The sequence below is a fragment of the Eubalaena glacialis genome, chromosome 3 (assembly GCF_028564815.1).
Source record: "Eubalaena glacialis isolate mEubGla1 chromosome 3, mEubGla1.1.hap2.+ XY, whole genome shotgun sequence".
Lineage (NCBI taxonomy): Eukaryota > Metazoa > Chordata > Mammalia > Artiodactyla > Balaenidae > Eubalaena > Eubalaena glacialis.
Genome location: NC_083718.1, coordinates 161,527,673 through 161,553,542, shown reverse-complemented (window position 1 = coordinate 161,553,542; position 25,870 = coordinate 161,527,673). Strand labels below are relative to the sequence as shown.

The following is a 25,870-nucleotide window of genomic DNA, read 5'->3' as shown; positions in this document are numbered from 1 at the left end:
CAGACTGGGGCACAGCAATATGTTTTAACAAGCTCACCAGGTTGATTCTACTACACGTTAAACTTCAGGCACCCTGAAAGCCCATGAAAAACAACTTGCAGATGGAGAAGCCAAAATTGTGGCCAAGCCTGACCCGGAACACAGGTATTCTTGACCCTCTCCCTTTCTCCAGCCCAGGGCACAAAGAAGAGGGGAGCTCCATCATCCACCCCACCAGGTTTCTGGAATGAAGACTTGGAAACACCGGGGCGGGGGCGGGGGGGGAGGGAGGTGAGGGGGCTGTGTGTCTAGAAACAGGGGCGGGGCATTCCTCCCAGGAATAGAAGGCGGAGCCAAGTGCTCTGAGCCCCGCCCCATCCCCGTTGCCCCGGGAAACCCCGGGTTGTAACAATAACCCGCTGACGCGCTTCGGGGAGGGATCCAGCTGAGTCCGTGGGCGGGACAGCCCTGCTGCGGACCAATGAGAGCGCTCGGGCCTCGCCCCCGCGCCCCCACCCCCAGCTCAAAGCAGGGGGCGGGGTCGCGCCCGCCGCTCCTCCCCTGCTCCGTAGGCGGCGCTGTTGCGTGCTGGGGCTGCGGCAGGGTCGCCCCCGGCCGGGAGCCCCGCCCCTCCACCTCCAGCCCGCGGGCGGGGCACCCGGCCGGCCGAGGATTCCGCGGCCGCGGGCGGGCACGCCCCGCCCTCTCCCGCGCCGGGCCCGCCCCCTCCCCGTCCCCCGCCCATCCGAGGTGCAGCCGGCGCTGAGCGCGGCAGGCGCGGGAGCTGGCTCTGGAGCCGGAGCGGCGGCGGCGGCGGCGGCATTCACGGGGCGGCGGCGGCGCGGGCTCCGGCACGGGCTCGGGCTCCGGCATGGTGCAATCCGGCCCCGTCCCGGGAGAGCGGGGCCCGCGTGCGGGGCCGGCGCCGGGGGAGCGGCGGCAAAGACGGTGGCGGTGGTGGCTGCAGGCGCAGGCAGGCGGCAGGTGCTAGAAGCGGGGCTGGGCGAGGTGTGTGCCCGCTGGGCTCCGGGGCCGCCGCTCCCTCACTGCCCCCACCTCTCCCTCCCTTCGGGCTTCCCAGCGCGTCCAGCCCCCTGTCTCCGCGACCCGGCCCATGGCGCCCCGCGGTTGAGCCGGCGCCGCCAGGGACCCCTCCCGCGGGCCTCCCCGGGGCGCGCAGATCCCAGAGCCGCCCGCCCACCATCCGCGGAGCCCCCCTCCCCTCCTCGCCCGAGCCGGGCGGGACCATGGCTGCGAAGCTGCGAGCGCATCAGGTGGACGTGGACCCAGACTTCGCGCCGCAGAGCCGGCCGCGCTCATGTACCTGGCCCCTGCCGCAGCCAGACTTGGTCGGCGACGAGGACGGAGCGCTGGGTTCAGGGGTGGCCGAGGGCGCTGAGGACTGCGGGCCGGAGCGCCGAGCCACGGCCCCGCCGATGGCCCCAGCGCCGCCGCTGGGCGCGGAGGTCGGACCGCTGCGGAAAGCGAAGAGCTCCCGGCGGAACGCGTGGGGGAACCTGTCCTACGCCGACCTCATCACCAAAGCCATCGAGAGCGCCCCGGACAAGCGGCTCACGCTCTCGCAGATCTACGACTGGATGGTCCGTTACGTGCCCTACTTCAAGGATAAAGGCGACAGCAACAGCTCGGCCGGCTGGAAGGTGGGGGCGTCCGGCAGGGGAGGGGGTCTGGAGTCGTCGGCTGGGGCTTCCAGGGGCTTCTAGATGCGTCAGGGCTCCCGGCGGGCGGTCTAGAGGGAGGCCCTGGGGCACCCCCAGGAGTCACAGAGTGTGTGCCCAGGGCGTGGGGCCGGCCGGCAGACAGGCGGGGGCGTGCTGGGAGCAGCTGTGTGCATGATCTGGATGCGAGGTGGGAGGTCTGGTGGGGTGACAAGGGACTGCCACTTTGAGACACTCTCGAGGGACACCCTTACCCCATCCTTGGGGGCATAGCAGAAGAACCTATTCTCAGGCCTCAGACATTGGGGACCCCCCTCTTACCCCCACGAGTTTGCTTTGTGTTACTCTTGTTTTACCCTCTCCACCAGGGCACCCTCCTTAAAGAGCTGAAATAATGACTTGGGGCCAGTGGCTGCTTTCCTCCCAAATCTTTCCCACTGCCCTCCCTGGAGCTGGCCTCAGGGTGAGGAATGCGACCCTAGGCCCACAGTTCTTTCTGTGGTGCCAGGAGTTCACTCTGGGGCACCAGCCAGCCTAGGGTGGGGAACTGGTCAGGTGACCTGAGATCTGAGTTCTCCATGGGGCAGCTGCTGCCCCCCTTGCCTGGATCAGCATGGTGGGCTGGTGATGATCCCTGCTGGTGTGAGGGCAAGGTATTGAGACCTGGGGATCTGTCCATGACCACCCCAGGCTGTCTTCCACTTCCCTGGCTTTCTGAGCCCAGATGCACTTGGGGGAGGGGGAGAGGGGAGGGGCACCCCAGGGAGGCCTCAGTACCAACCAATGGAAAGGGGGGAGCCATCTTGGGCGAGGACAGGGTCTTGACTGGATTGTGGCCTCTAGACCCTCCCCTGGCCAACTTGTTGGGGAATGGGGATAGTCGATGCCTTTGGGGGAGAGGAGACTGGGGTGGGGTGGGGGTCGGGCCATGCCTAGGGCCTGTGAGCTGTGAGACTCCCTGTGGGAGAGGGGGGTCTCTATGAGGGAGGCATGCCTGAATGGAGGGAAGGGGCTCTGGCTGGTGGTGCCTGTAGGCAGGGTCAGGGGAAGGAGGTGTGCCAGTGGAGGAGGGGAGGCTCGCGGACATGGACAGCTCAAGATGCCCAGTGGCTGCACTGTAGGGGCCACGGTGCTCTGCCCTGGGAGCCCATGGCTCTCAGGCTTTCCGCTGGCAGCTTCTCTGTCTGTCTCTGGCCACTACTGGGTGGGGACACAGGCTGGAGGGGCCGACATGAGTCTCCTTCTCCATCCTCTCTCCGGTCCCCTTGGGCTCAGCCTCCTCTGGAACACTTGTTCCTCCTAAGTGGGTCCTGCCCTTGTGCTTTGCTCCCACCTCCCTCCCATGTACTGTCCCACCCTTCACTTCTCCCTGTAGATAGTCCCTGTCCTCAAGGGCACAGAGTTCAGATGCCTCTTCCAGGAAGCCTTCCCTAACCCTTTTTAGCTAGCCCAGGACTCCCTCTTCTCTGGCCCTCTCCCTACCTGTCATAGGTCTTAGTCTTTTGTGTCCTGTCTCATTTCCCTTCCCCACCCCCTTTGGAAGACAGTGGCAGTGTCAGAACAATCTCTGTGCCCATGGCACCGAGCATGGAGCCTGGCACTGGGAACTACCAGTGCGTGTCTGGTAAAAGAGTGAAGAAATAGGTGGATAGTGCAGAGGGTGCTGAGGCCAGGGAGGGTACTATGGGCCAGAATAAGCCAGGAGGGCTTCCTGCAGGAGGCAGAGCTCCAGCTGGGCTTGATGGGTGAGGGATGCTAGGGAAGATGGCAAGAGGGAACATGAGGCTTGAAGCTGGGAGAGAACTGCAGTTCACTGAGGGTCTCAGGGCCAAGCCCTGTGCCAGGCACCTTCAGGCATCTGTGCCAGGTGTCTCCTTTAATGCTCTCTGCACTCCCTGAGGTGGGTTTTACTGTCACCACTTATAGGGCTGGGCACTGAGGCAGGGAGTGGAGGAGTGAACTGCCCAAGGTCACACAGTCAGTAGATGGGAAAACTGGATTCCAATCCAGATGTGTCTCCCTCCAGGGACCCAGAGCCTCTGGGATAGTGTCCTGCTGGCATTGGATATGGGCGGGGGACACTGACAGCTTTCAAACGGGGGCAGATCTAAATCCTAGACTGTGATTGGGAAGGTACTTGGAGATAATTTAGTCCCATGAGTTCATTTCTCAGACTGTGAGACTGAGGCCCTGGAAGGGAATGGGACTCTTCTCAGGTCATCAGTGAGCGGCAGGCCCTGGATGATGGCCCAGGCCTCCCGCCTGCCCATTGGATGCAGTTTCCACTGCACCACGCTGCTGGGGACACATTGGTTCTCCCTGCGCCTGGGCTCAGGAATGCTTGTCCTGGGCTAGGGCATTGGTGAGGGAGCCTCAGCCTTGGGCTCCTGACCTAGGCCCTGGCAGAGACCCCCGAGGCACTGGAGGAGGGCTGTTCAGAGAAGCCCCTGGCCTTTCCCATCTCATCCCCTCAGTGGCTGTCCTCCTTCTACCCCACCCCCCCATCCAGCTCCCCAGGGAGCCTCCTTCCCCTCTCATTCCTGTCCCTCCTAATGCCTGTTCCCCCATTCCCAGTCAGTCCCTCCAGGGCCCTGGTGGCGGGGCCGTTCCCAACTCCCAGCCACCCTCCGGTTAGCAGAGCCTGTGATACACCTCAGGTGCCAGGGCTGGGGCCAGGGACCCCATTGTTCCTTCCTCCCTCCCCTCCCCCACGTAAGTGTTGCACTTGAGTCCCTGGAGTGTACCGAACCCTGTGTTAGATGGAGTGGGGCGACCGAAGGGGAAGGCGTTGCACCTGCTTTCAGGATGCATCAGGGCTCAGCCAGTTCCACACGCAAGCCCTCTGTCTTACAGGCAGGACTGAGGGCCGGGGAGTGGGGGTGGGAGTAGGGGTGTGGGGAAAGTGGATTAGATCCCCTGGGGAGCCAGGCAAGCCCTCACAGAGAAGATGGCACTTGATCTGGTCTGTCTTCACTGGGTGGGGTGGGTGGGTAGAATTTGGGAGAAAGTCTTCCAAGGGATATTGACTGCATACGCAAAGGCAAGGAGGTGGAATTGCATATGTTGGGTTTGGGAGACTGTTGGGTGTGCCAGGCTGGAACCAAGGGCTCCTAGGCAGGGCTAGGAGAGTGGGATGGCAGGGCTGTGGTGTGGCAAAGGCCGAGTGAGGGCCCTGTGCTTGGCCTTTGCCCTGTGGTCCCACCTGTGATGTGGGAAGATAGTTCAGAGGTGTTGCAGAGAGGAATTGGAGGAGGCAAGATCAACAGCAGGCCTAAGGCACCCAACAGGCTGGAGCCCGAAGAGAGTCTGGGCTTGGTGCTGGGAACTCCACCAGAGAGGCTGGTAGTGTTGCCATCAGGGCAGATGGTCTCCAGGTCTGGGACGAGGGCTTGGACAGGAGTCTCCCTCCCTCTCCAGTGTCGCAAAAGTGTGGATATCCCACATCCAGGTAGAGCCTCCTACTTCCTCTCAGACACTCTAGCCCCACCTTCCTCCTCCGGGAAGCCTTCCAGGCTGCTCTGGGTCCTGGTGCTGCTTCCACTTAGCGCCCTTGGAGTTATTCTGCCAGCTTTTGTGTTTCCAGGCTGCCAGCTCCCCTGGGAGCTCCCAGGCCAGGCCTGGGTGCCTCCCATTCCTGTCCCCGGGACTGGTGGGGGAGGAGCCCAGTGGATGGGGATTTCCCTTCTCCCTCAGTGCCTGGAGCAGCTTGGCTGTTGTGGGGTGGGATCAGCAGGGGGGTGTCCCCCCCCATACGGCCCAGGCGGGCCCGTAGGTCCTAGGTGGGGTGGGGGCTAGAAGAGAGAGACTGATCTGAGAGGCCGGGAGGAGGGTCCTGCTACAGCCCGACTGAGCGGTGGTTGTGCGTGCAGGGGCTCCCCCTTCTCTCCTCCCCCCCAGCCCGTTCCAGCAGGGCTCCCTCCTTCTTCTTTGTCCTCCGGGGATCCCCAGCCCCGAGGGCTGGTGGAGGTGCGGGAAGAGGCGGTGTGAGCCCGGGTTGGGGGGTGTCCTCACCCCCCGCGCTGCACGAGCGGGGGGCTGGCAGCTGCCCGCCTCCTGGGCACGAGCCCGTGCCAGCCGCTCCTGGCACAGTTGCTGGCACGCCCGGCAGACTCCCACGGCCACCTGCTCACACCCACCCACGAGCGCTGGCGCGCAGCGGGCCCTTCCGGCTTCCCGGGCCTCCCGGCGCCCCTCCCTCGCCACCGCGCCCCTCCCCCCCCAGTCCTCTGCTCCCCGAAGGCCCCACACTCTGCCAGCCGCGTGGCCCGCCCGGCCCCCTCCCCAGAAACTTGGGGAGCTTGGGAGGCAGGGCCGCCGGGAGGCCCCTGGGGTGGCTGCGCCTCTGCGGGGAGAAGGGGGGACCTGGAGGCAGACAGACAGACCGACAGACAGGGTGAGGGCCCCGCCTGCCACCTGGCGCCGCTCCAGCGGGACGATGGCGGGCAGCGCCGTGCCAGGCGGTAATTGCAGACAGACTAATTTAAAGAGATGAGACGGTTATTTTTAACTCCTGTTAAGGTAATGAACGGCGCTTGGGGGGGGAGGTGTGTGCGGGTTCGAAAGTTCAGCGCCCCCCAGCCGCCACTTTCTGCGGTTTGGGGCTCCCCTCTCTGCACGCCCTGAGGACCCAGCTCAGGACTGAGTGGAGTGGAGGGGCTCTGCCAGAGAGGGGGAAGGGCTCAGAGCGCCGGGGAGCAGGCGCCCACCAGCCAAGCCCACATCCCCTCAAATCCTGTCCTCCATCCTTCCAGGTGGGTGTTAGCATCCCGGTTTCCTAGGTGGAGAAGTGACTTGTCTTAGGGTCACATCCCTAAGAAGTGGCAGACCTGGGAATTGAACCCCGTCCTGTCCCCCAAACTCAAGCATTTCCTCCTGTGCCATTGGGGCTGGAGAGGAGGGATTTGGAAAGGGTGCAGGCTTGTTTCTTGCAGCCCACCTTCTCCCATCTTTGAGTGGCAGCTGGTGGTGGCTACTCCGTGGGGTCCTGGGGGCTACGGAAGCCCCTCTCTCTGTGTCTTGTGAAGGGTGAGGGTGTGGTCGTGGGCTGCGTGTGTGGATGTGAGCCTCTGGGATATGGGTGCACCAGCTATAGCAGGGGGAGCCCCCTCCTCACCTCACTGTCTCCCTTAACTTGTGGCTGACTCCTCAGCACCCCTTTCCTATTTGCAGCCTGTGGCTTGCCTCCCAACTTGGGAGTGGGTACCTGAAAAACAGGTACACATTGGTGCCCACTCCTTCCACCTCTGAGTCTGACTTTGGATCTCCAAGAGAGGTGGAGCCCATCACCCGCTTCCAAGCCTCCTTCCCAGATCAATCCCTTTCTCACATACTCCCAGGGACCTGGAGCCCGAAAGTGCCCATTCTGTTGCTAGACAAGACCTTCAAGTTGTTAGGCCTTCCTTCCTTCTCCCTGGCAATGACCCATCTCTCTGGAGCATCACTCAGGGTGTCCTAGTTCAGCCCTTTGGGGTCTGTTGGAGCTGTGGAGTCGGGAGTTGGTGAGCGGTGGGCAGAGCACCTGTAGGGCACCCTGATCTAGCGCGTGTGAGCTGGAGCAAAGCTCTCTCCCCTTCTGGTCCTCAGTGTTCTCATCTGTGTCCAAAGGGCCTTAACGCACTCAGTCTGTGGCCCTTTCGGGGCTGTGACTGACAAACCCTCTGGTTCTAGGAGCCATGAGGGGTTAGTTGGGACGGAGAGCATAGAGTACCTAATGGGACTTATCATGGGTGGAAGCATGTGAGTACAGGTGTGGATGGACTCGAACTGGGGACTCCTGCTTGGGGCTGTCTACCCTGCCCCTGGCAGTACCCAGGTGGCAGACAAACTCTGGGCACAGTGAAGGGAGTGCTCCTGGCAGTCCCAGCTGGCCACCAGAGCAGGCAGATGGGGGGTACAGGGTGTTAGGTGGGCATTAGCGGAGGCTCTGGGGCCCTGGTAGGGCGCTCAGGGGGACAGCTGGATCTGGAGCGCCCCCCTTCCTCCTGGCATCCTGGTTACCATGGAAACCAACTCCTGTTCGGGAGGGTTTGGCTGTCTGCTGCCTCTCCCCACCCCCCAACCCATATGTGGAGGTGGGAGGGGGGCCAGGTGGCGTGTGGGGGAGGGGCCTCCCACACCTTCCCCCCCCCCCGCCCCCCCCCGGGCCTCCCTCTTTGCAGAGAAGCCTTTCTGGTCTCGAAGGGGGATGCCTCTTTTGGGAAGGGGAACGAGAATTCAGAGGATTAACGCCTGGGTGCTAGGCAGTCAGTTGGGCACTTCACATAAATCCTCTCATTTCATCCTCCCTGGGTCCTGCCAGGTATGTGTTAATAGCCCCATTTTGCAGTTGAGGAAATGGAGGCTCAGAAAAATGAAGTCACTTGGCCAAGGTAGCATAGCTGAGACGAGGCTGAGCCTAGATTTAGATGCAGACCTGTTTCCTCCATGTTTCGCCATCTTCCAATGCCAGTGCAGTATCAGCCCACACCCCAGCCAGCCCTCCTGCCCCAGGGCTCACTCATGCTCGCTCCGGAACCCTCCAGGGCTCCTCAGTTCCCCTGGGAGCCAACCAAGCCCAAACTGCTCTGTTTGGACCCCTGGGCCCTCTGCTGGCCTTGTCCAGGCCCTGCCCTCCCTCCCACTTTCCCTGCTGCCTCTGATCCCAGGCAGCCCTCACACTGCCATTTTTATACCTGACCCTGGAGTTCTCAGCCCAAACCACTGCCATTGTTACATGCTCACCAAGGCTGCTATCGACTCTCATGGACTGAACCCTGGGGACACCCCTCAGAAACTAGGCGGGTGCTTGGGTAGTTTGAACAAAATCCTACCTCCTAGGTGATTCTGGAACCCAATGTGTCTTTCTGAGAATCTGCCTTAAATCCTTAGTTGTTGGAAGAGCTGGCTGATTATCAGAGTCACCTAGAAGCTTTTAGGTAGTACAGTCTGCAGTCCTTGTCTCAGACCCTCTGTATCAGACTCTCAGTGGGTGGGCTTTGGAATCTATATTTTAACAGGTCTGTCTGATGACGGGTCGGATTCTGAACCGATGCCTTAGATGGTAGCTTCCTCTGCTTCTGCTTGTGGAATCTTAGTTCCCCGACCAGGGACTGAACCCGCAACCCCTGCAGTGGAAGCGTGGACTCTTAACCACTGGACCTCCAGGGAAGTCCCCCTCCCGTCTTCCGCTCCCAGGGTGGACCACCTTCTCTAAACAGGCTGCCCAGATTGAGCCCACATCTCTCCTCCTCACTCTTTTTTGGGTCCTCCAGGGAATTGAGCCCCATGCAGTCAGCTCCAAGGGACTGAAACACCACAATACATTTGCCCGCCCTCCGTGTCTGATGTGCTCTGCCACTGAGAGCCTTTGGCTGCAGGAGGGAGGTGCTCTGCCACTGAGAGCCTTTGGCTGCCCGAGGGAGGGGAAACGTCAGGGTACTCAGCAGGCCTCTTTGGCGCTGGCCCACCAGGAAGTGGAAAGTCGCAGCCCCTGCTCTATGCTAGCTCCCCGTCCGGTGGGGGAGGCGAGACCATGTGTACAGCGCGGTGCTGGTCTTACAGGATCCAGTCCTGGGGCTGTAGCGTGCCATTCCAGGCCTTGGCCACCTGGCCCCAGTCAACCTGTACAGCCACATCACTCACCCCACCCGTCTTCTGACCCTTCTTCAGCTACACAGAACTCTTCCAGCCCAGGATGCAACCACCAGATGCCATGACAGGTGTGCTTCCATTTAATTTTCACAGCAAACCGTGAAGCTGGTACTGCTACTATCCCCAGTTTGCAGATGAGGAAAGTGAGGCTGAGAGAAACAAAGTGGCTCTCACAGTATCCCACTGGAAGGGACAGAAATGAAACTCCCCTGGGCTACTCCTCCCTAACCAAGTGCTCGGGCCAGGACAGTCCAGGCTGGCCGCTACCCCCCTTCCACCCAGCCCTAGCACTGTCTCTCTGATTTCCCTTAGAGTTTGGCCCTGGGGCTTCCAGCCTCGGGGGTGGCTCTGGGATCTCTGGCACCCTTTCTCAAATCCAGAGCTCCCAGAGGGAGGGAGCTGACATTGTCCGCCCCCCTCCATCTGCAGGCCCCAGGGCTGATGGCCGCTTCCTCCGCTCACGTTAATCCAGGCCTACACCCACTGGGCACCCACTGTGCAGCACTGCTCAGAGGAACCGGACTGGCTCCCTGCCCTCGAAATGCCTGCAGGTCCAGCGGGGGAGATAAGACGAGGATAAAAACTACCCAGGGTCATGATGGAGGGCCAGATTATGAGCTATGGGTATTTGGAGGTGAGGGGAGAGAACCAGGCAAAGGAGTCAAACCCTCAGGACTCTTTAGGAGCCCCACAGAGTCTGGCTGTGTTAGCTGGAGCCCAGCAGGACTTGAGACTGGGGAAGCAAGCAGGAGCCGGATGGCGAATGGCCTTGAATGCCACACCAAGGAGCTGGCACTCCAAGCTGTGGGGGATGAGGAATGGCATGGGCAGAAAGGATGGTATGGAGGGTTGGGGTGGGGGGAGAGACTGGCTCAGGTGCCCAATGTGGGCCTAATACTGGGGTCCAGGGGAGAAGATGAGCCTGAGAGAGGGTGGAGGCCCCAAGATTCCAAGATGCCAGGCCTGAGGTGCCAAGCAGCACCCTTTGGTGCCTTGAGGATCTCAGAGGTAAGACAAAGTGGTGTGGGTAGGAGTCTGGAGGCAAGCAGGGAGGAGCAGTCCTAGTTCTGCCACTTATCCTCTGTGTGGCCTTGGGCAACCTAGCCTCAGTTTCCCCCTCTGCAAAGTGGGATAATAATAAAGACTTATGTCCAAGCTTTGTTGTGAGAATTGCATGTAAGGAGAGTTACATGTAAAGTCCCCAGTGAAATCTTAGCAAATATCATTATTGTTATTCATTGCTCTGGGAAAGGAAAGGAGATACCTCCACGTGTGCTGTGTGTGTGGGGGTGGGGGGGGGGGGTCCTGGGCCCTGATCCCTGAGAGACACTGACTTGTGTATGTGTTTGGGGTGGGGGGTAGGATTTCTTCTTCTAGTCCCTCCCTTTCTGTCCCTGGGGTGTCAGAAAATCAGGATGTCCAAGCTTCGTCCTGCCCTTAGGTCCAACCACTGCTCTCTAGCCTACAGAGCCTTCCCCATGGCCTTGGGAGGCAAGCAGGCAGGTTTTAGGCACTGTATTTTTACAGATGAGGCCAGTGATTTACTCAAGGTCACCCTCGAATCCGGGACTGCCTGCCCCTGGACGCTGGCTCCTCTTTGCCCACTGGCAGTATGTGTGACCTTGGGCATGGTCCTTCCCTCTCTGGCCCTCAGTCTCATCTAGGGATCCGAGTTCTCCTCCCCCAACACTCTGGGAAGTTGTGATGCCTCCTCCACTCCTCCAGTCCCCTCCCCCTGTCCTCAGCTGGCCTTGCCTTCTTTTGTAACCTGAGCTGGGGCCGTGGGGGAAGGGGCTTGCCCTCAGCCAGAGGCACCTGCCAGCTGAGCAGATGTGAGTGGATGGAGGCCCCCCCCCCCAGCCAGCCCCTAGGGGGTCGCCTGCTCCTGGCTCTGCAGGGCTGGTGCTGGGGCAGGCAGTGCTCAGCACACCCAGCCCTGGCCTCTGGCCTTTGCCCCCAGAGCTTACCCTGAGCACTTGTTCATTTTTCAGCGGACATTCGTGCTCCAACATGCCCTACAAGGACCTCTCAGGCTCCAGGAGAAGACAGATGGCAGATGAGGGCTGGTACCCCGGTCTGGGTGGGCTGCCCAGAGCTCCTGGAGCCCCTTGGCATGGGGACAGAGGGCCAAGGGCAGCCCCTGGGGACGAGGGCAGTGTCTATGCGGGTGGCCATGCCCCTGGGAGAGCAGATGGTCCTCTTGGCACCATGCCCACTCTTCCCCCCCTTCCCCCCCAGGAGCCAGCCTGTAGGGCTGGGGCACAGCTGCTGAGCCCTCCCCAGAGCCAGGCCCAGGGCAGGACTGGGTGAGGTCACCGCAGCTGCTCCCAGGGCCGGGGGCAGGGGTGTGGGATGTGCTGCCGGCACAGGGAGGGAGGGGGCTCCGATGAGGAGAGGCTGGGAGAGGCCTGAATGGCCTGGCATTTAGGGATCCCCTTTAATCCTGGAAGAGGGAGGGAAGAGTCTGTGGAGGGGTTGCTGAGGCAGTGTGGACAGCTCCTGGCGCCCCCTCCCCAGGGGAGCTTCCGTCTGGCCTAGGCTCCTCCCTAGAGGCCTCTCAAGGTAGGAGGAAGAGCAAGGGCCCTGGGTGTGAATTCCTGCCTCAACACTTACCGGCTTGGGCAGGTCAGTTGTCTCTTGAAGCCTCAGTTTCTCATCTGTAAAATCAGGATAATAAACCAACTCAGAGGTTTGTTACAGATACTCAGTAAGATTTTAATTGTTGAGTGCCAGCACAGGGCACCGAATGCTCAGCAAATGGTAGTTTCTTTCCTTTCTCACTTTGCTGAAGTCTCCCGAGAAGCCAGGGGAGAAGTAGGGAGGTGGCAGAGGCAGCAGGAACTGGAGGGGAAACTGGGAGGGAGGAGGCAAGGCCTGGAGCTCCGGCCTGAGGTCTTGTTGAACAGAAACGGCACAGAGTTGCCAGGCCTGAGTGGTTCATGGCTGCTGAGGGTTCCAACCTACGTGTTGACTTGCTGTGAGCCAAGGATTGCCCCACAGAGTTCAAGTGGGGAGGCAGACTCACCTACGGTTATACTCCAGCGTGCAGGTAGATTTTTGCAGTAGCACTGAAGGAGCAACTACCTTTGGGGCTTGCAGAGGGGGCTAGGAAGATGCTGCACAGCTAGCCCTGATGGAGCAGCAGGAACCGCTTGAGCAGAGAGCGAGGGAAGGGCACAGGGAACAGAGTGTGTGAAGGCATGGAGGCGTGAGACATCCAGGGTGGCTGGAGTCCCAGATGGGTTTAAGGGAATGGAGGTAATGAAGCTGGAGAGCATCAGAGGGCCCTTGAATGTCAGTCTGGAATTGGACCCAAGCGCTGGCAGGATGAGGAGCCATGGGCTTTTGAGTAGGGGTGAGCTGGGACTTCTGCTGCTGATTTGTGTGCTGTCCGGGCTGGGTGTGTGGGTTCTGTTGTCTCTAGGGTGGCAGGGGTGGGGGACGCCAGGGCTTGTCCCTTGACCTCATGCCTTGCTTTGGACATTTGGTTCCTCCTGGCCCCTGGCTGCCCACTTCTGTTCCACTGCTGACCCCAAGCCCATTCACCTGTCAACACCTGTGGCTCTGATGCCCCCACCTGCCCTTCTACCCCTCCTTCACTACACACCCTAGTACCAAGGGTTTGCATGTGGCCTCAGGGCCCTGAGGTCATCCAGGTCACCCCTTCTGCCAGGAATCCTGTCTGGACTGAGTACTCCAGGCAGCAGAGCCAGTGACCCTTACCCCTGCTGGCCACCCCCCTCCCCAACAGAGCCTGTGGCTCTCTCTGAGTCAGGTGTGTTCCTGGGCCAGAGGGGGTGGGGTGTGGTACAAGAGCTGCTCCTGGGGCTGAGACAGGGAGTCAGGAAGACTCTTGACATGTGGGATCTCATCCAGTTCCCAGCCACGCCCCCTCCCCCATGGATGTTGCGATAGTTACCGTCTTTTACAGGGGAGGCCCAAGGTCACATGGATGAAGTTGGGATTCCAACTCTAGCCCTTAACCCTTCTTTATGCAGGAAAGGAGGGAAGGAAGCGGGGAGAGAGGAAATGGGAGTCACGGAGGGGATGAGAGCGCTCACGTGCCCCACAGGTGATCTCCGCTCAGGAAGGCACTAGAGGGTGGAGCTGGATCACCATCCCCATTGGGTAGCTGGGGTCAGCTTCCTGAGGGAGGGGCCGGGCTGAACCTTGGACAGCGATGGAACCTGGAGAGGCATCCATACCTGGTTTTGGGCTGGATGGATGGACGCAAGACCCAGGACTGAACTGGGAGGGTCCTGGAATCCCCTTGGTGCCAGAGGCCAGGAGGTAGCACAGGGCTTGTGGGTGGGGAGCACAAGACTTGAGTCTCCTGTCTCTGATGAAAGCCAGGAAGCTTGGGCTTGAGAACCAGGGCAGGTATGGCCTCTGAGGTGGGCAGCAGGGCAGTGTTCCCCGCCACATTGGCGGTGTGGGTAGGAAGAGCCTTAGCTTTGGAATCCAACAGCCCCGAGACCCAGACCTGGTTCCATCACTTCCCAGCTTCATGGCCTCAGGCGTCATTTAACCCACCTGAGCCTCAGTTCTCCCCCCACCCTTTGTAAAATAGCATTACCTACTCACAGTTTGTATGGTTTTTAGGATTCAAAGAAGAAACATATCTAAAGAATCTAGCTTAGGTCTGGCACATTGTAGGTGGTGCCCTTCTCCTGCCTCGGTATTTGAGCACGGGCCAGTGGTGTGCGAGAGCTGGCTTGCACTGGCTCGTGAGAGCTGATCATGCACACTTCTTCCCAGTTCTGCACTCAATGACATCATGCTGCCAGCTTAAAATTGGCTACAATGGGAGTATCCATGCCACAGAAATCAGCAAATGCTACAAATCGAATCAGGTGGGGTTTTTCCCCTGTTGGAGAGCTGAAGGAAATCCATCCCGTGGGCCCTCTTTAGCTCTCGAGGGGACCAAATGGGAGGTGGGGCAATGGTCGAGGGCTGGCTGGGCTGAGCAACCTAGAACTCAAAGTCCATGGGCCCTTTAGGGCCTGGGGAGATTGGATATAGTCATAGTGCCATGCAGCCCTCTCTAGGCAGGGGACAGCAAATGGTGGGACCCTTCTTCTCTCTCCAAACTCCCCCTCTTTGCCCCTACTCTTCAGCCCTGAGATCTGGTGGGCTCTGGCTGGAGAAGTAAGATTGGATGAGCTTGAGCTATCAGGGAATGAAGCTGTGCTGGGAGGAGAAATGAGGTTGTGCTGGAAGATAAACGAGGTGTACTGTCAGGGAATGAGGTGGTACTTGGAGGCAAGGTGAGGCTGCATTATTAGATAAATGAGGTTGTACTATCAGGGGATGAAGTGTACTTGCAGAAGAGATGATGTCCTGCTGGATCAGTCGGGTTGCACCGTCAGAGAACACAGCCACACCACAGGAGGAAGGAGAGCCTCCGACTTGGAGGATAAATGAGGGTGTCCTGCTGGATAAATGAGGGGGCCCGTCAGGTGAATGGAGTGCTGTTAGCGAATGAGGTTGTACTTGCTGGATAAATGGGACTGGTGTGCTGGATAAATGGGGTTGTGCTGTCAGATGAATGCATTACCGCTCGTGGGCGAAGGGTGTCCTGGGAATAGATGAGGGTGTCCCCTTGGATAGATGAGCTGCCGCTACCAAATGGCTCAGACCCTGTCCGCGAGGGAGGCACCATCAGCAAGGACGAGGTTATTCTGTTCCCACAGGGGCTGCTGCAGCGTCTTCTGGCCCACGTGGTCCAGGCTGTGAGAGGGCTTGGCCACAGCAAGCCTTGGGTTCCCCAAGTCTACCTGGGGAGCAGGAGCGAGCAGGTGGGGCTTGGGCTGGGCAGCCGCCTTGTTCACCCCGGGAGCCCTTCTTCCCCTCGCACAGAAGCCCCTCCTCCTCTCTGCGCTTCCTTCTGTGGCTCCGACCACTCCTGCCTTTCTCCACCCCATGCTTGCCTCCCATTCCATCCTGTATTCCCCTCTCTCAGCCCAGTTTGGAGAAGCCCCTATCTTGTGCCAGCCACTCTGACAGTCTCATTAATTCTCCCTGCCACACAATGTTCCCCCCCTTTTCTGTCTCTCCTTCATCCATTCAGCAAAACTTTATGAAATGCCTAGCATATATATACCAAACACATGGGGTCCGGTTACAAAAAAACAGAGGGGACAAAAATCCCTCATGGAACTTATTTTCTAATATAAGGGAAACCAGACAATAAATAATAAACACAGAATATAAAGAAATTATATGGTACTTTAGAAAGCGCTAATTGCTTTAGAAAAATTCAGAGCAGGCTAAGGGGGCCAAGAAATGGCAAGGCAGAGAAGCACTTGTTAAAAGAGTGGGCAGGATGGGGCTTCTTACATAGGTGACATCTGAACAGAGACTTGAAGGAGATGAGAGACGGATGTGAGTATCTGGGTGAACAGTGTTGCCCCTACGACCGAGGCCCCAAGGTGGGATGGTGCCCAGCAGGTTCCTGGCAGCAGGACAGGGTCAGGGGAGGAGCCTGGGAGGTCATGGAGGGGCTTGTGGGCTACGGCAAGGCCTTTGTTCTTTACTCTGAGTGAGATGGGGGCATCACAGTGTTCTGGGCAGGACTGGATGTGGTCCACGTTATTTACAGGATCCCTCCAGCTGCTGCCTGGAGGGAAACAGGGTGCAAGCAGGTAGCTGTTTGAGGAAATAGAGGTTCAAAGCATCTTTTGCTCCATTGTTTGTGGGTGTTGAAGCCAAGACTGGAATCCAGATCCAACACCAGAGCCCGTGCTCTTTGTCCTGTACCAACCTCTTCTCCCTGGTGCCTGAGGCCCCAGGCGGCTGGCCTCTCGCCCAGGTTCTGAGGGAGAGTAGGATGGGCATGGGATGTAACCTGCTGTCCCTTCCCTCTGCCCCTTGATGGCCTCTGAGGCACTGAGTCAGGGAGGTCCCATCTCCCCTGGGAACCTGCCCCAGGCCTGCATGGAGGTGTGGGAGGTGTGAGGCCCCAGAAGCAGGGCCCAGCTTGGGCACCAGGGGAACCGGGGCATGCCGGGGCCGTAGCTGTGGTGGCGGGTTGCTAGGTGACTCTGAGAGGGAGCCCTGGTTACTGCTGCCTGGTAGAGGCGTCTCCCTCACCTCCTCCGTGGCCTCTGGCCTCCCAGGAGGCCTTGTGGGCGAGATGTGATCGGCGCTTGCCACTGGATCTTGGCCGGGAGCTCTGATGGGTACCAGGTGGCTGGGACCTGAGTAGCCAGAATGGGCTGCAGGGCCTGGCCTTGCCTCCTGGGGCACAGCCCTGGTGCACACCTGGTGAAGAGCCTGGCTCAGCAGACCAAGGCCTAGGTCCTCGCCCAGCTCTGGGCCACCTCCTTGGGTGACACTGGGCAAGGCACAGCACCTTTCTAGGCCTCAACTGCCCCATCCACCTGGCCTGCAGAATCCCTCCCCAAGGGCCTCGTTTTCAGTGAGAGTGCCAAGGGAGGGTGCTGAGCAGGCAGGGCTCCAGGTACCCCTGCCCCACCTCCGATGGCTTGAGTGTAGAACACTCAAGTTTTGCATTAGATTCCATTCACTAAAAAGGTTCCACTACTTTAGAAAAAACAAAAGTTTGAAAACCTCTGGACTGAATGATTCCAAGAACTGTTTATTGTCAGACTGAAAAGGTGCCTAGAGTGCAGTGGCCCATCTCATCAATTTATGGGGAGGGAAACAGGCCCAGAGAGGAGGAGGGACTGGCCCCAGGTCAGGCTTGCTGGGGGAGGAGGGCCGCCAAGCTGGGGGTCAGGAGGCCTGGGCTCGAATCCCTGGGTGAACTGGGGCAAGTCCTTTTTTCTCTCTGGGTCCAACCAGCTGTGGTTTTGGGCTGGGGCTCAGGGGTACCTGGCTGGGCAGGGAACAGAGTGGGGAAGGATGCAGACTTTCATAGGCCTGAAACATGTGTTCTTGGTGGGAATCTAAAATATTTTTATTGATATTCAGAAAATTTGGAAGTATTACAGAGTACAGTGCAAGATTCCTTTGAATTCTACAAAGGAAGCACAAGACTTGTAGGGAATTTTGACCTTTTAACATGCCCCCAGCTTCCCATACTGCCAGCTTCTAGGGTTGGTTACGTCATGGAAAGTTTCAGAAGAAATGGAGGACTGGTTTCCTAAGATTCTTTGGAAGTTCTCTGACTTGTTCTCTCTCCCATGGTGGAACGTGAGGTCCTTTAGACTCAGAACGAGACTAACCTGAAATCAATGCCTGGCTCTGCCACTTAAACTGTGTGATCTTTTCAACTTACTTAACCTCTCTGAGCCTCACTCGCCTCATCTTGAATAGGGCTCACAATCCCTGCGTTGTATGGAGACTGATAGAATGATCACGTGAGCTCAAGTACTTCCAGTACTCAGGGCTGACCTGGCAGGTACTCGGGAGGTGCCCGTACTTGGCGGTGTCCTTCCTCCTCCCCCCACCCCCAAGCACTCAGAACCAGGCTGGCACATAGTGACACTGATAAAGAGGTGTAGCCTGACTGACCTCTAGCTGGAGCAGCTGGGAGGTGGAGCCTCTGGTAAGGCAGATAATCCCCCAGGGGAGGAGAACTGAGGCCTCTGAGGCCCCCCCCACCCCCGCAACAAACACAGGTGTTGGGAAGGGGCTGGGGAGCCAGGTGCAGGGGCGGGAGCGGGAGAGGGGGTTTCTACTCCAGGGAGCACCTCTCCCTGGGGGTCCAGCTCCCCTCCTCTCAGGGCCCCAGGAGAAGCCAGGCAGGACAATGCTGGGATGGACCTTGAAGCCCTAGCTGTTATCTCCCAAGACCAGAAAGTGCCAGAGATAGGGAGCCTGGGGCCCTGAAGGGTCAGGTGAGTACCTGGAACTGGGGGTGAGGGGTGGGAGGGTGCCCTGGGCAGCAGGGAGGACCCCTCCTTCTGGAGACAGGCGGGAAGGAGGCAGGAGGGAGAGCCCTCGCGGATCAGAGGTTCTGGAGCTGGGCGGATGAGAGCAGGTCCGTATGCCGGGCAGATCTGGAGTGGTACCTGGCATTGCCACCTGTGGGACCGAGGGCAAGTTACATCATGCCTCTGGCCTCCATTCCCTGGTACATGAGATGGGGTAATGCCAGCTCCCCAGAGTTTTTCGTGCCCAGCGCAGTTACACTCAGGGCCTGATACTAAGGATTGTAGAGACAGAGCGGGTCTGTGGAGTGATCTAAGAAGTGAGGTCTTCTGGCCAGAGTGAGGGATTTAACCAGCGTTATGGGCACCTGGTGTGTTCACCAAACACCCACACACATTATCTCAGATAATGATCTAACAGCCTTCTGAGGTGGTTACTGGATGTCGCCCATTTTTTTCAGAGGAGCTCACTGGGGCATGGGCTCCTAGAGATTGAGTCAATAGCCATGGTCACATAGCTAGGTGGCTGAAAAGAGCCAGGCATCCTGCCCAGCCCTGCCGATACCCAAACCCCTGCTGTTTCCACAGCAGTGCCTGAGCCAGGAGGTCCAGGCCACCAGCAGGGAGGCCTCAGAGCTGGGGCATGGTAGGCCCTGCAGAAGTTCTACTCCTCCAGGTTCTTGTGGGGAGCCAGGTCAGTGGAGCTGTGGACTCCCCAGCCTTCCTCTGTCCCCAGGACAGGCCTGGCAAAAGCAGGCAGTGATATGGGGCCCAACAGAAATTTAAAAGAGGATATGTGTAGGTGTGCCTAAGGTGAAGCCCAGGGAAGGACCAGGGGCAGCAGAAGGGCTCTGTGGCCTTGGGCAAGCCACTTCACCTCTCTGTGCCTCGGTCTTCTTGTCTGTAAATGGGCCTGATGCCACCTGCTTTGTGAGGATTTTGTGAAGGTTCCACCAGGAAGGGGCTTTGAGGGCAGAGCTACTCTGCATCAGGTGGGTGGGGAGGAGTGGGGAGGGGAGGGGAGGGGAGGGAGGGCTGCAGCCCAGAGGGGACCTGGGCTGACCTGAAGGTGGGCAGTGAGCAGAGGTGGGGTCTGGGGTCTTCATGGCCAACGGATGTGCTTTGAGGGGCTTGCTGGGATCCAAGGCCTCTGTGGAGTTCACAGAAGCTCAGAGAAGTTGGGGGAAAGTTACTACCCACCTTGGGGCCTCTACCCACCTTGGGGACCCCCAGCCTATTCTGCTTTCCCTGGTCAGGCCTTCCCAGCAAAGGGTTAACAGTCTTCTCTACCTGCAGTTGCATTTTAAAGACACGAAATTAAAGCAGGTAATTTATTCTCCCCACACACGAAAGAGCAATTAGTTCTAAACAGGGCTTAATCAGTCACCGCGAGATTGATTTCTGGAGCCCTGGGTTTTCGGGCTCCTGGCGCCATGCCAGGCTGGCAGGGTGGTGGGGAGCGGACAAATGAGCCGCAGCGGCATGAGCCCTTACATAATCTGCTGGGGGGCCCTGGCAGCCTGGCTAGTCCCGGACGGGGCTTGGCTGAGTTGGGGAGGGGGGGGTCTTGCTCCCCCGCTGCAGGCCCCTTAGGAGTTGCCTCCCTGGAAAGGCTAGACCCAAAGCCCTGGCCTCACCCTACAGACAGTGCCTGTGTGGGGCAGGGGAGCGGGAAGGATGGGGCGGGTCTGGGGTAGAGGATGGATAGTCTGAGTTTGTCCGACCTGGTACTTACACCTATTCCCCTCCTTCTCCCCTTTACCCTTTCATCTTCCCTATTCCCTCCCCCTCCGCCTTTTGGCTCCTCTCCTGTTCTCTTATACTCTCACTTCTCTATTTTCTCCCACTCCTTTTCCCATCAATTACCCCCTCACTTCCCACTCCCCCACCCCTATCCTTGTCTCTGGCCACAGAACTCCATCCGGCACAACCTGTCTCTGCACACCCGGTTCATCCGCGTGCAGAACGAGGGCACAGGCAAGAGCTCCTGGTGGATGCTGAACCCTGAGGGCGGAAAGACGGGCAAGACCCCGCGGCGCAGGGCCGTGTCCATGGACAACGGGGCCAAGTTCCTGCGCATCAAGGGCAAGGCCAGCAAGAAGAAGCAGCTGCAGGCACCGGAGCGAAGCCCCGACGACAGTCCCCAGGGCGCGCCAGCCCCGGGACCCGTGCCTGCCGCGGCCAAGTGGGCCACGAGCCCGGCCTCGCACGCCAGCGACGACTACGAGGCGTGGGCCGACTTCCGCGGCGGCGGGAGACCCCTGCTCGGGGAGGCGGCCGAACTGGAGGACGACGAGGCCCTGGAGGCCCTGGCGCCGTCGTCGCCGCTCATGTACCCGAGCCCGGCGAGCGCATTGTCACCCGCGCTGGGTGCGCGCTGCCCGGGGGAGCTGACCCACCTGGCCGAGCTCGGGGGCCCGCTGGGCCTTCACGGCGGCGGCGGGGCGGGGCTGCCCGAGGCGCTGCTGGACGGCTCGCAGGATGCGTACGGGCCGCGGGCCCGCGCCGGGACGCCCGCCTACTTTGGCGGCTGCAAGGGCGGTGCCTACGGCGGGGGCGGGGGCTTCGGGCCGCCGGCGCTGGGCGCGCTGCGCCGCCTGCCCATGCAGACCATCCAGGAGAACAAGCAGGCCAGCTTTGCGCCGGCCGCCGCGCCCTACCGCCCGGGGGCGCTGCCCGCGCTGCTGCCGCCACCGCCACCCGCACCCAGGCCCGGCCCGGTGCTGGGCGCGCCCGGGGAGCTGGCGCTGGCGGGCGCGGCCACCGCCTACCCGGGCAAGGGGGTGGCCCCATACGCGCCGCCGGCGCCCTCGCGCAGTGCCTTAGCCCACCCCATCAGCCTTATGACGCTGCCCGGCGAGGCGGGCGCGGCGGGAGTGGCGCCACCGGGCCACGCGGCCGTCTTCGGGGGTCCCCCCGGCGGCCTCCTGCTGGACGCGCTGCCGGGGCCGTACGCGGCCGCCGCCGCAGGGCCGCTGGGTGCCGCGCCCGACCGCTTCCCGGCCGACCTGGACCTCGACATGTTCAGCGGGAGCCTCGAGTGCGACGTCGAGTCCATCATCCTCAACGACTTCATGGACAGCGACGAAATGGACTTCAACTTCGACTCGGCCCTGCCGCCGCCGCCGCCCGGCCTGGCTGGGGCCCCGCCCCCCAACCAGAGCTGGGTGCCGGGCTGAGGGCCGCCTCCCGCGCCCCCGGTGCCCTGCCCCGCCCCCCCAGGGGCCTCTGTCTTCCCATCCTGATCCCCGGGTCCCCACTCCCATTCCCGCTCCACGGAGGGGATCCAGGAGGCAGCCCCAACCCAGCTAGAGACATCCCTCGGAAGCTGACCGCTGAGGGAAGTGGTAGGGAGGGGCTGGGGCGCCCTGCCATTCTTGCCCAGACTCCTGAGACCCGCTCCCCCTCCTCCCAAGGGCGGGAAGCCTGGGAGTGGAGGTTGGATTCCGGGCTGGGTGGGAGTAGGGAGGAATGAGGTGGGCCGTGCTGGTCTGGGAAGCCCACCGGGAGAATGGGCGAGGCGGGGTTGGGGGGGCGTCTCCGAATCTTCAGTTTCCTTTGCGGGGCCCCCGCGTGACGAATCGCCCACCCCAAAGTCGAATCTGATCCCCAATTGACACGTTCCCACTGGTCTTAGCCTCACCCACCCCAAGCCAGGAACCCCCTTCCCGGAAACACACTCACACCTACCTATTGGCTGTTCACCCCGAGCTGTCCTCCTTCGGCCCTCAACCACTCTCCGACCTCCAGACCCACAGTTCAGCCCCGCCCACTCATCCTTGCCCGCCTTAGTTTCTCCCCTCCCAGGTGGAAGTCCCTCTCCCTTTCCGCTCGTTCCCATTCCCCAGTACTGGTCTCAGCCTCCCCAGTGGGCCTCAGCTCCGGATCCACCCCCCAACCCGACACCCCTTTCTCCGTGCCAGTCCTGGCTCCTCTCTCCCATATTTATAAGTGTCCGGTCGGGGCGGTCTGTGGGCGCGGCGTCCCCGGCGCATATCGTAGGCAGTGTACCGTGGCCGTGCCGTCAGCGTGTGCGTGTGCGTGTGTGCCGTGTCGAGGCCGTGTAGAGTGCATTGTACAGCATATTTTCATGAATAAAATTGTTTTAAATATTTCTCGTGCCTTGGGCTAGTAGGGGGAGCTGCGGAGGAAGAGGATAATTGGTAGGGATCATGGAGGCGGGGGTCCCTGTGCCCGAGCCCACTGTGGCTTTGTGTCTGCGTCTGTGTCAGCATTCACTGATGTCTGTCTGCTCAACACACATTGGTTAAGTGCCTACTGAGTTTTGGATGCTGGAGATGTGCCTGTGTGGAGCTCTGCACCTGTTTCTGTGAACATGTGCATGCAAGAAGTTTCTGGCCTGGGGATATTCTGTCCTGAATAAGCTTCAGAGTTGGGAGAGAAGGCACAGATATTAACTGAGAACGTGTTCATGCCAGGTCCTGTATTAGGTATAATTTTTGTTCCCGTTGTACAGATGAGAAAACGGTCAGAGAGGGAAAATGGCTTAGGAAGGCAGGCAGCGATGGTGGAAAGGAGGCCTTTGAAGGCACACAAACTTCTGTTTGAATTTATTCCCTGCTGTTTTCCAGCTGTGTGACCTTGGGCAAATTTTCAACCTCCATAACCTTGCTGTCCTGGTCTAGACCACAGGCTAGTACACCTATTGCATGGATTTCTTGTGAGCAGTAAATGAGAAAACATATGTAAAGTAGCAGCACAGGTCCTGCATCCATTCATTCATCCATGGAAAATTTAGTGAGCACCTGCTATGTGCCAGGTCTTATACCAAGCACTGGGGCTACCATGGAGAGCAACAGAGGCACAACCTCTGCTCTCAATGAATTTAGAGGCTCAAGGGGGACAGAGATGAGTAAATGGGCGATTTTAGATCAGAGATGTAATGAATGGAAGAGGCAGGGGGCTGTTGTGGGAATGAATGAGACAGCTGCACCCATCCCGGGCTTGAGGAGTCAGGGAAGGGGCCCGGAGGGGGTGCTGTCTCAGCTGAGCCTTGAAGGATGAGTTGGCATTGGGAAAGGAAGTGATTCAGACAGAGGGAATGGCATGATCAGAGATCCAGAGTCAAGAGATCATTTGGGTTCCAGAACAAAAAGCAATTTAGCATGGCCAAAGCTCAGAGGTGGAAAGATGAACAATGATGGGGAGGCAAGTGGGCCAGAAGGGGCAACAATGGGAGAGGGTCCGTGGCCAAGACAGAGATGCTGGTGGTGACTCAAACCAGGAGGGACAGGGGAGGGAAGTGAGGCTGGAGGGGGAAGGATGAGTTCACATATATTTTGGCTGTAGAGTCATTGAGACTTGGTTGTGAATTGGATATGGGGAATGAGGATCAAATGATGCCTGATTCTGGTTGGGCACTTGGGCAGACAAGGCCATTCACTGAGATGGGGAACTTCAAGGCAGGAGGAGCCCTGGGGAAGATGGTGCGCTCAGCCTCAGACAGGCTCAATTTGAGTTATGCCTTATGGGACCCCTTGAGATTTGGGAGGGATGTTTGGGAGCATATGTACTGTGTGAATGGCATTCCCTGGCATTGGGCAACATGGTGGCCCAGAGATGTCCAGCTGGATAATGGGGTCAGAAGCCCAGGAAGGTGTCTGAGCTGGAGAGGGAGGTCAGAGAAGTTAAGAGTATGGAGGTTGTCATGGAGGTGTTGGGAGTGGCTTGGGGGGTGGTGCAGAGTGGGAGGAGCAGGCGACCCAGGTCTGCTCAGAGGAACACCTTAGAGCACCTTGGCACAGGAAGAGAAATGCACTGGCTGAGTAGGAGCAGCATAGGGAGAGGAGGAAGACCAGGACACTGTGGGCTCCTAGGGTTTGTGAAAAGGGCCTGGTCCTAGAAGGGAATGCCTAACACTCTTACTTCTTAGAGCCTCACTTTCTTGGTCTGAAAGATGAGGCAGTAGCACCAGTCTCAGATTTGTTTTGAGGAGCAAATAAAATGGGAATTATTCTCTGAGGTCACACTCCTGGCGAGGGGCAGAGCTGGGGTTCCTGCCCGAATGTGTACCTCCAATGCCCAGGCTGTCCTGTGGTCCCCACTGCCTCTGGGGAGGTGGCTGTGAACAGAGGAACAAAGGAGATCAGAGCCAGCAGGACCTGTACTGGTTCTGGGTTCAGTTGGCGGAGGGTGGCGAGACCTCCCTGCGGGGTGTGGTAGGTGTCCTCGCCGGGTGGGGAGCACAGAGATGAACTCTCCCTTGGGAGTGATGCCCCAGCCCCGCCCCACAACCAGACTCAGGGACAGCCCAGCTGGGTCTGGGCTCCATCTGGGCTGCAAAGCTGCCCCCACCCTAGGCTGATGGAGGGTGGGCTGCTGTTGTGTGTGTGCAGGTCTGTGTGTGTCCATGAAGCCCCATATGCATCTGTCCGTGTGGGCCCGTGCGTGTGTGTGCGCGCATGCGCACATGCTGGGAGGGGGGCAGGCTGAGTGATGGTTGGGGTCTCCTTGTCTGAGTGTGCGCATGCCTGAGCATTTGTGTGTGTGTGTGTATGTATGTGTGGTGGGAATGACGGTGTGTCCATCTCCAAGTGTGCCCACGTGTGTGCCCGGGGCTGTGGACACCATGCCTGTGTGAGCTGTGCGCGCTGCACGCCTCCCTCTCTGGGTGTGTCTGCCTGCCTTGGCGCGTCCCTCTCTCCCGGTGGACTAGAGCTGGTGTCCCCCTGCCAGGAGCATCTTCTGGGCAGCTCTGCTGCGAGAGGGGAGGGGAGGGGAACAGAGGAACACTCCCAACCCTGGGATGGGCCAGACTCTCGCGCAGGGAGCAGCGGGACCCCCTCAGAGTAATGGCTGAGCTCCACCTGGCTCAGGCCAGTGGTAATTCCAGAGACAGCTCTGTCCTGCTGGGACCCATCAGGAGAAAGGGGGCAATACCCCTGCAGCTGGGGGTCCGCAACTGGCCCTTCCCTGCCAGACTTGGAGCCCAGCAGACGCGCCCCCCTCCATGCCCACTCCCTGGGAGGCGTCTGACACATGATTTATTCATAAAAAGCCATTATTTGTGCCAAAGAAGAACCGAGCTGCTCGCTTTTTAAGTGCTGATAATGCTCTCAGCCTCCTTGCCTCTCCTCCTCGCCCCTCCCCTCCCATCTTCTCTCTCCTCTTTTCTTCTCTCTCACCTCCTTGCGACTTCCCATCCTTTCTGCAACTTGCCTTTCTACCCCATTCCCCTCCATCCCTTTCTTGTTCTTCTCACACCTCCTCTTCTCCCTTTCTTCATTCCCCTCCCCTCTCACCACACTCACCTCTTCCCCAACCCCTGCTCAACAATTCGGGGAGGGAGGCAGGGTCACCAGAGCCTCAGAATCAGTTGTTCCCAGATTGGGGAGGGCCTGATCCAGCCCAGACCCCAGTGCAACCCATCTTTCCACCTCAGCCTCTACCTCTTCAGGACCAGGGAAAGGTTGGGAGGAAGGGGAGCAGGCTGAGAGAGGCTGGGGGTCTTCGGAGGCTGTCAAGATCAGCTCCACATACTAAAGGGTGTGACTTTAGTGCCCCCCCATCCTTATTAACACCAGACTCCCAAATGGAACATTCAGTCTAAATTAAAATAGTGTACTTGCTATGCAAATGCAGGTTCAGGGCAACTCCCTAGGCCTGCTTTTCCCACCAAATGCCCCATGTAGAAATTATGGGGTCACCATTATTTAAATGGTACCAGGGGAGGCTGGCTTCAAGGAAGGCACGTGGGGCCCCATCACAGAGCACCCCACAGAGCAC

At 59.6% G+C, this 25,870-nt stretch overlaps 1 protein-coding gene across 1 annotated transcript; it reads left to right on the top strand.

Moving 5' to 3' along the window:
- The first annotated feature begins 820 nt into the window (after positions 1-820).
- Positions 821-22,201, top strand: FOXO6 (forkhead box O6). The gene is made up of 2 exons (XM_061186710.1): positions 821-1,640; positions 20,038-22,201. The coding sequence occupies exons 1-2, from the start codon at positions 1,227-1,229 to the stop codon at positions 21,301-21,303; spliced, it is 1,680 nt and encodes a 559-aa protein (XP_061042693.1). The 5' UTR covers positions 821-1,226; the 3' UTR covers positions 21,304-22,201.
- The last annotated feature ends 3,669 nt before the right edge of the window (positions 22,202-25,870 follow it).

What these genes read in the sequence shown, in the direction of transcription:
- FOXO6 (XM_061186710.1), top strand. Translation starts at nt 1,227, where the DNA reads ATGGCTGCGAAGCTGCGAGCGCATCAGGTGGACGTGGACCCAGACTTC. An exon ending in ACAGCTCGGCCGGCTGGAAG is followed by an intron (nt 1,641 to 20,037) that starts GTGGGGGCGTCC and finishes CTCTGGCCACAG; the next exon opens with AACTCCATCCGGCACAACCT.